Source organism: Sinocyclocheilus rhinocerous, unplaced genomic scaffold (genome assembly GCF_001515625.1).
Source record: "Sinocyclocheilus rhinocerous isolate Xijiao unplaced genomic scaffold, SAMN03320098_v1.1 scaffold419, whole genome shotgun sequence".
Classification (NCBI taxonomy): domain Eukaryota; kingdom Metazoa; phylum Chordata; class Actinopteri; order Cypriniformes; family Cyprinidae; genus Sinocyclocheilus; species Sinocyclocheilus rhinocerous.
Genome location: NW_015653519.1, coordinates 135,412 through 145,258, shown reverse-complemented (window position 1 = coordinate 145,258; position 9,847 = coordinate 135,412). Strand labels below are relative to the sequence as shown.

The 9,847-nt window shown below is 35.0% G+C and overlaps 1 protein-coding gene across 1 annotated transcript in view; it reads left to right on the top strand.

Moving 5' to 3' along the window:
• The window catches only part of LOC107716462 (5-oxoprolinase-like), a 49,500-nt gene that overhangs the window by 35,150 nt on the left and 4,503 nt on the right, over positions 1 to 9,847 (top strand). The window contains exons 18-22 of the mRNA XM_016522922.1: positions 3,258 to 3,359; positions 5,717 to 5,891; positions 6,026 to 6,210; positions 6,318 to 6,467; positions 6,757 to 6,891. Of these exons, the coding sequence (XP_016378408.1) occupies positions 3,258 to 3,359; positions 5,717 to 5,891; positions 6,026 to 6,210; positions 6,318 to 6,467; positions 6,757 to 6,891 (747 nt within the window). The remainder of the gene's footprint in view (positions 1 to 3,257; positions 3,360 to 5,716; positions 5,892 to 6,025; positions 6,211 to 6,317; positions 6,468 to 6,756; positions 6,892 to 9,847) is intronic.

Below are 9,847 nucleotides of genomic sequence, written 5' to 3'. Positions count from 1 at the left end.
CATTAGCCATTACGCTTTTTTGGCTAAAGGTTGCAGGCTTGCCTTCTAGTGGCTTTGACAGCAGTCAAAAAGTTCAGCCTTCCTTACAGGCAGCAGCACAGTGATGAGGAAGCCGCCCATCTGCCTGATAACATCAGCAGGTTTCTGGCTGCCAGACCTCACCCCTTATTTATGCACAGGCAACTCTCTTTAAACGGCCTTGATGAATGAGTCGTTATTACAACGGCAGAGAGATGGAGGGGAAACACTGCAATCCATTGCGGTATAATGACTTGCATGAGAGATGCCTGGCAGAGGCACAGAGTTGTGGAAGTCAAAACAGAGAGTGAATGGAGAGGTGCGAGTGTGGGGTTGCCGGATTGACCCAAATCACAGAAACACTATATATTAATAATTTTCAGAGTTTCCAGTAAAAACAGCTGTATCGTAATATATATATATATATATATATATATATGGGTCAATGACAAAAATGACACCTAAAAAAAAAAAAGACGCCTAAATTTTCTGTCCGATTGCATTTTTTTCAGTTAAAAATTGGTTTAAATGCATAAAAAAGATGCCATATACAAGAAGTACCTCTCCCACATATGTACCAACAAAAAATTTGTTATTTGTAAATTTTCTGTTATTCAAAGTGTCAAAACATCATGTGGTGCGACCGTCCGGCCATAACTGTTGTTTTGGAATCATCTTTGAAATTACCCTAAATTTATTCAGATGAATTTTCTGTACTATTTGGCATGATTTCCAAAGTGTTTTGTAATCCTGTATAAAATTGCAAAGCATTTGTATTTATATTTCCATCATAATATTAAAACAAACTTTGTCCGATAATCTCCATTTTATGAAATATCATGTGGTGCGACCAACAAGAAAGTACCATTTTGGTACTTTTATGTTGAAATCCATTCAAAGATAGGCGTTGCATCATATAACAATTTGCCAAGGACCCATAGAAGCATCAAGCAGGTTTGTAACTCTTTCAAATTTGGAAAAAAATAACCTTTTTAATGGCTGGTATGTAGTTACCACATTTGGATATCATGTGGTATGACCTCAAAAGAAAAAAAAAAAGAATATTAAGTTATTTCTACAAGCATTTATTTTTATTATGAATTTCATAGTGACCTTTCATGGGAAGCTAGCTTGTTTTGTTTAGGTGGCTAATTTTCTGCTTGTACATTTTGACTGAATTTGAAAATATCATGTGGTGCGACCACTGCAGAGTGTTTTCCATTGTAGATATATGTCCCAGATTCACAGTTTTTGTGCTTTTATATTCAACTAACAGTTTATATTCACAAAATACTTTATTTTAATATCATTTGGAATAGATTTTTATGCAATCTGGGTCATTTAGGGCAGTTTGTTTAATCTTTGTGCAATATGAGAAAAAACACAAAAAATAATAATTTAGAGCATCTAATTTTAGTTTGGTAATTATGCATTTATTAGTAATTTATTATATATTTATTAATAACTATTTTAATCTATTTTACCAGATTCCACTGCCAAGCAAAGTAAAATAAACGCTCACCATAGGCAGCATGTTAATTTTGACCCTGCAGTCAAGCACAAACTCCAGATGTAATTTTCTGCTGTAAGAAAGATGTTTATGATTTCATCTCAGAACCTGAGCCAGCAACCTTCCGCTACTCTAAATTGACCCTTCGCAAAGACCCGCCCTTAGTTACTGTTGCTACGTCCTACAGACCATGGCACTTTTATGCCACACATCATGTTCTCAGTGAAAAATACATCACGGAGCAAAGAAGACACTGACAACGTGCCGACATACAAGACAGAGCAGGTTACTTTCGGTATTAAACAAAGACTATGAGTTCAAATTTTGTCATTTTTTTAAAAGAAATTCAAACAACAAATACTGTTTTGTCAATTGAGCAGCCAAGGTTGGGCAAAGTTTAGAAATAACTGGGTCTAAAAAACGACTGCAGTTAATGCCATATGCTGAACTTTTCACACATATTTCTTTAAATAGATTTTTAATGATGTATGGTCTTTGTGTCATTTGGAGCGACCACTCATGTGGTGCGACCAATAATTGCAATAACTGAATTAAATTCAAAATAAATTATCTACTTTCTGTGGCTGAAATATGAATCACTGCTATAGTATGCTTAAGTGAATGGTATTTTAAAAATATTTTTATCAGTTTTATGCAATTTATAGAAAAAATAAGTCTGCTAACTACAATTAAGAAGGCAACTCTGAAATTAGAGAACAAAAATATGAGACCATTATTTACAAAAACTGAAAAGAAATGCAAATACTTGGTTTCTAAGCACTTTAATTACTGAGAACATCTAAAAAATGTTAAGCATGTTAAGGAAATGAATTAATATTAATATAAATCATGGTCGCACCACATGACATTTTTTAAGGCTACGGCTGATTCATCTAGATTCTAGATGAAAAAACACTAAAATCACAATTCAGTTTTTCTTTTTTAATAAATCTGCAAAAATGTCAACAATTCTGTGTTTTTCTGTCAATATGGGGTGCTGTGTGTACATTAATGAGGAAAAAAAAGTAACTTAAATGATTTTAGCAAATGGCTGCAATATAACAAAGAGTGAAAAATTTAAGGGGGTCTGAATACTTTCCGTACACACTGTATGTGTAAACAACCTTCTTAATGTCTTAAAGTTATCTGTGTATGTAAACATAAAGGATGAGAATCAGTGCAGATGCAGTAAATAACACACAATCACTCTCTGTCCACCTCTCTCTCTCTCACACACACACACACACACACACACAGCAGTCTGAGCTGTACCTGATTAAGATGCTTAATCTGTATTGAAAACCAAATAATATTTAGCAAGAAAACTCTTGTAAATGTGATAACCATGGTACAAGTGGAATGATTTCCACTTGTACCTGAGCTGTTAAAAATGAATGCACATCTAAGGTATAATAATTTCTTAGCTTTGCATTACCAATTTTTGTTAATTGTTACATATACACAACCTAACATACTGTGGAATGATGTAGATTGACAAAAGAAAACCGAGAGTTCCCAGATAGCACACATCTTTTCAGTCAATCTTAGAATATGATTTTGACATTTTTAATTTGAATGTATCAGAATCTGAATAATACTGCACTTTTTAACAGATGTGTGTGCTTAGAGATGTATTTTGAATAAACAAATAACAAAATTAAAGTTCTGTAAAGAAGGAATCAAAAGTTTTGTAACGAAGTTTGAGAAAGGTTCTTTTGATGTCTTTTAGATAAAGGCAGCAGGAGACAGCATGCAGGAGGGAGATGTGATTCTCAGTAATCATCCGTGTGCGGGTGGCAGTCATCTGCCAGACCTCACAGTCATCACTCCTGTAGGTCAATCATGATGAGTTTTCAGCAGTTTCATCTTACATGATCCACAAAGGCTATCATAAAAATGTTTGACTTGTTTCTCACCCCATAATTGAAAATGAAGCTTTGTTGCTAATTACTGTAATGTATCTGTTTTTTTTTGTTTTTTATGTTTTTTAATCTCATTACTGTGATACACTTATTCAATGTAGCAAACATAATTTTAATTTTATACAATACAGGTAAAAAAAAATGTAGAATAATGAAAATTAGCTTAATGTTTTTGAAAGAAGTCTTTTATACTCACCAAGGCTGCTCATTTTTTTATATTATATATTTCTACTAAATGTTTTTTGTGGAAACTAATACACTACCATTTAAAAGTTTGGGGTAAGTATGATTTTTTTATATTCAAGGACATTTTAAAATGATGAAAAGTGACCGTAAAAACTGTATCACATTTTCCAAAAAAAAAACATTTTCAACACTGATAAAAATAAGAGCCATTATAATATTTGAGAACCAATAATAATTGATAAATGTATTATTATTATTATTGTTATTGGTATTATTAAGAAGTCTCATGTGACAAGACTGAAGTAATAGCTGCTAAAAAAAAAATCAGCTAACCATCACAGGAATAAATCATATTTTTAAATATATTACAATAATTTTTTCACTAATATCGGAATCTTCATGTCATTTTTCAAAACAATGACATGACAAATAATTCACAACAATGATAAAAATGCACATTTTTAAAACTGCTTAACACTTTTTCCAAATGCTTGGATACAATACACATAAGCCAATGATCATTTGTTCATTGAACTTAAACCACCGGTTCAAATTGACAAAAGTTAACATCAAAATATTACTATTTCAAAATGCAACCCACACATTACATCTGAGTTGAGTATCTATTCATTTCATTACAATGATCTAACCATCAATTAATACAACTGCTCAAAATGCTAAGTAACTGTTGCATTACATTTGATACATAGTTTTTATGGAAAATGATGAACAATATTACATGTTTAGATTATGAAAGTGAAGCAGAGTATGAGGACTGAGTATGTTCAGGTATGATCAATTTCAAGATGCCTGTTGTTGGGAGAAAATCCCCCCAAAATCTATATCATTGTTATCAGTATTTGTTTTTCCTACAGTAAATGTCTTTTTAGAGGGTGGTAGAGCTGGATGCTGATGAAAACCATTCAGATTTTTGGATAAGGCAGGCTTTAACCCGGCCATGACATGGAGGAGAGGTTGAGAGGGGGGCCCGACCACCCCCCACTGAATGTAAAATCATTGCAAAGGGCCCAGAATTCCTAGCAACGGCACTGAGTGCAATCATGGTTTCAGACCCATCCACAGTTTATCACCTTGTATTTACCCCCATACTCCTTAACCCGACTGAGGAATTTTTCTCCACATGGAGGTGGAAGGTTTACAATAGGCACCCTCACAAACAAGGCACTCTTCTCTAGGCCATGGATGATGCGTGCAATGACATCACAGGAGACCAATGTCAGGCCTGGATTTGCCGTGCCAGAAGATTTTTTCCAAGATGTTTAGCTAATGAAAACGTCCATTGTGATGTGGATGAGAACCTGTGGCCAAATCCGCAAGGCAGGGTTGATGAAAACTTAGAAGCACAGTGAGGAACACGCCACTGTACTGTAGTATTTTCTTATATAAATTTTTCTCATCTAAATTTTTTTGAAAAACCTATGTTGTGACTTGATTATTTCATCAATAATTTTTGTTCAATGATTCCAGTGTCTGTGCTTGTGATATATGAATGTGTAGAACCATAATGAAAGCTGCATCACGCGTTTTGTACAAATATGTTTAATGATTGTACTAAAAACTACACAGTGAAGCTATGGGTATCTTGTGTGTTGTTGGTCTAAAGTAATGTTCCTATGATATTTCATGATAAATTAGTTATTTTAACCAATAATTCTGCAAATGCAAGGCTACTTTATAGATATCAATGCAACATGCAAAGTTTTGAACATTCGATAACCTGTTACAAATAATGACTTTTTAAAGTTTTGTGTTTAGAGTTTTGAAAAATGACATCAAGGTTCTGAAATTGGTGACAAAATGATTGTAAAAAAAACTGTAAAACAGAAAACAGTAATAATATTTCACGAGATTACTGTTTTTACTGTATTTTTTATTGTAAAAATGCAGCATTTGTAAGCATTAGAGACTTTCAAAAATAATACAAATCTTTATGAATCTAAATTTTTCATAGTGTGGATGCAAAAAGTCAAAATGATCCTAACAATATGCTTCATTTTCCTTAACAAAACTGTAGATTTTCCAGGACAAGACTTGTTGAGATTTGCTCTGTGTTATGCAGGTGTTTGGTGATGGCATGCATGCGCCGGTGTTCTTTGTGGCCAGCAGGGGGCATCATGCTGATATAGGAGGCATCACTCCAGGCTCCATGCCTCCCCACTCCACCTGTCTACAACAGGAGGGCGCCGTCTTCACTTCCTTCAAACTGGTCACGGGTGGAGTTTTTCAGGAGAAAGGTTAGAAGAGATATCAATCAGGTTGAAGTCAGTGTAACAAATACCAGGGTATTTCCATGGTCAGTCTATACAAGATTGATGGTGTTTGTTTTGTTTTTTCTGTCATTATTCATAGTCATCTTTATATCCATCAGCTGTAACAGAAGCGCTCATGGCACCCGCTCAATATCCAGGATGCTCTGGAACACGCAATCTCCGTGACAATCTGTCAGACCTTCGGGCACAGGTAGCAGCCAATCAGAGGGGTTGTCAGCTGGTGGGGGAGTTGATTGCCAGCTACGGACTGGAAGTCATCCAGGCATACATGGGATACATTCAGGTGTGTACATTTGTCTGATGTATTAAATATAGCTAATGATAATCTCAGTTTGAAGTTTATGTCAGGGTTTGGTTTATGTTAGCTTAAAGTTCCCTGTGTATATTTAGAGTAACGCAGAGCTTGCGGTTCGAGACATGCTGAAAGATTTCGCCCGTCGGCGGCGACGACAGGAAGCGGGCTCTCTTGAGGTTGAAGCAGAAGATCAAATGGATGACGGGACACCGATCAGATTGAAGGTCCAGATTGATGAACAGCAAGTAGGAGATCATTTTTACTTTTGCAGATTCTAATCAGTTTCTGAATTAGAACTTCGTAAAACTGTTTTTGCATTTTGATCATTCATCCCCTCCAGGTTTCATACTGAATATAATATTGAGAATATTGAATATTCTCTTTTAATAGCGCATTCTGCTATATGTATGTATATGAATGTAAAACTGTGCAAACGGTACAAACTGCTGTATTTAAGTGCTAAAATTACAGTAAAAAGAACAGTGCAGTACATTGTTGATCAACGCCTCTGTCCATCTGTGTGTCTGTCTGCAGGGCAGTGCAGTGTTTGATTTTACCGGCACAGGGACAGAAGTGTGGGGTAACTGTAATGCCCCTCGTGCTATCACCCTCTCTGCCCTCATATACTGCCTGAGATGCATGGTGGGCCAGGACGTCCCCCTCAACCAGGTGACACACATACACACATTTTGGTGGATTATGCTTCTCACAGTAAAGGTTGTTAAATGAATGGTTCACCTAAAAATGAAAATTGTGTCATTATTTACGCACCCTCAAGTTGTTCCAAACCTGTATGAATTTCTTTGTTTTGCTGAACACAAAAGAAGATATTTTGAAGAATATGGGTAACCAAACAGTTGCTGGTCCCCATTGACTTCCATAGTATAAACAATGCGGAAGTTATTGGGTTACCAGCAACTGTTCTGTTCAGCAGAAGAAAGAAATTCTTTAGGAGACTAAACAAACCAGAAGAGAGTAGCGAGTGAGGGTTTTAAGAGAGAAACAAGAGATTGCATGTGCAGTAATACTTTTATAATAAAAATTTTGATAGATGGATAGAATCTCCAGTTTTTACAAGAAAAAAGAGAACAGTGCTTAGGCGAACAAGGAACCTGTAAGAGACACTGAGAGCGGGAAGAGAGAGACCTTTAAACAGAGGACAAGTAACTTGAACTGCAGGTTAATAATCATTTCTAATAATGCACCACTATGGAATTTCAGGGCCGATTCTAATAACCGATTATTTTATTTTTGACTTTTAACTATTTAAAATGGAGCTGATATCTAATAATTTAAAAGAATTGGTGAATCGGTGTGACTATATTACGGATATAATGCTGTAGGGCTGAAGGTATATATCATTACTGTGGTATAAAATGTCAACCGTAACAGATTTTTTAAATTCCGTGTATACTGTGATATGTAAATAAGTGGGCGTGGTTAACTCACATGCTGCGTGCATGAGACTGAGACGCTGCCATTTGTCTGGAGGAAGACGAACGAATAGATCAGGAGGATCCACGAAGGATTACATTTTCTAAAGGGTTGTTAATAACGTGATATTGTTGGAACAAAGGTGCAGCAATCAACCGCGAGAGCAGTGCAGCTCCCGGACAGTTTAGAGGAGCGCACAGGCTCACAACGGAGAAAGCATTATGAATCAAGCTTACTTGACTACAACAGTTCATATATCAATGTCGTAACGAATAGAAATAACAGTAAAAGGATAGTTCAGCCAAAAATGAAAATCCTGTCATTAATTACTCACCCTCATTTTGTTCCAAACCCGTAAGACCTTTGTTCTTCTTTGGAACACAAATTAAGATATTTTAGATGAAATCCGAGAGCTTTCTGATCCTCCATAGACTTTTACGAAGCTATGAGAATACTTTTTGTTTGCAAAGAAAACAAAAATAACAACTTTATTCAACCATTCTTGTCAGGCGCCATTTTGGAGAGTACCATGACACATGTGCATGCTTTCCTGCACGTAAACAATGCATGTGCGTGGCTGACCTACAACACACATACGCTGCACCTTGTTTACATACAGAGGAAAGCATGCGCATGCATTATGATACTCTCCATAATGGAGGCAGAGGGTGACTCGTGGGAGACAAACCCTACAAAATTAAAAGGATTTAAATGCAATTTATTATAAATAGAATATGTCAATTTAATATATTTAGATATTATAAACTGATTGAAGTAAAACAATAGTGAGATTTTAAAAAGATTCAGAAACACCTTATTTAAAGTTTAATTACACCTGCAAGTTGCATTTAATATCAGTAAGTTGGGGGCAGTTAATCTAAAAGTTGTGTGTTTTTACTAAATAAATAATTTACCAAAAAAAATCAAACAATGTTAAGTACTTTTCATTTCTAAAGTATTTGAGTTCATTTTTTATATAAAGCCCTTTTTGTTGATTTTCAGAATAATTACTTCAGACTATAAATAACTATATTGTGAAATATATTGTTACCGAGAAATAAAATTAGTCATATCGTGAAACAGAATTTTGGTCATACCGCCTACCCCTATTATGCTGTTAAACTAGTATACACCGTGTGCATAATTATTAGCCACGTTGATATTCTGATTATATTTTTTTCCAAGCACATTTTACCAATTCCAAACCACATCAATCTTAATAACTACTATTAATTTTGTATTTAATCATTTATAAGTGATTATATATTTGTCCATGAAGCCTGGAAGTGAAAAACTCCTTATATTCAGGTGTGCAGAATTATTAGGCATGTTTTTATTTACAGATAAAATGAGCCAAAAAAGAGGTTTAACTCAGACTGGAAAGTCAAAAATTATTAAATCCCCCCTGAAGTATTGTGAAATACATGAAGACTAATTTTTCATAGGCTTTATGGACAGATAAGTTGAGAGTGACTCTTGAAGGACCAGCACCACATCCTCTTGTACCACTGTTTGAAGAATTTATCTTCCAGAATCTGGCTGTAAGTTTTAGATGCTCATTTTTAGTCAATCCTGCAAGACAGACTTTTTTCAGAATAGGAGATGGAATAAAAATGTGCTCCTAAAACTTACTGCCAGATTCTGGAAGATCAATTCTTCAAACAGTGGTACAAGAGGATGTGGTGCTGGTCTTTCAAGAGTCACTCTCAACTTGTCTGTCCATAAAAAATTAGTCTTCATGTATTTCACAATACTTCAGCATGTTATTCTTATTAAGTAAGGGTCATTTTTTAGGATATTTTTACTCAAGCAAAGTCTCTGAGAACCTGACACATTGCACTTCTGGAGACTCCAGGAAAGTTGCAGTTCTGGAAAATGGTGGCGCTGGAGACTAAATGGTTCCTGGTGGTTTTACACCTAATTCTTCACATTAATTCTTAATTCTTTGGCAGTTAACATGTGTCTTTTCTTCTCCACCTGTTTTTTTTCTGACCCCGCTGACCCAGTGAGCATTTTGCTATCCAATGGTCATGTCTTAACTTTGCAATTTCTGTATTGCATTAGTTTTGAATATTTCTCATGGGGATTTAATAATTTTTGACATCTCTTAGGTTGAGTTAAACCTCTTTTTTGGCTCATTTTATAAGTAAAAGAAAACATGCCTAATAATTCTGCACACCTGAATATAAGG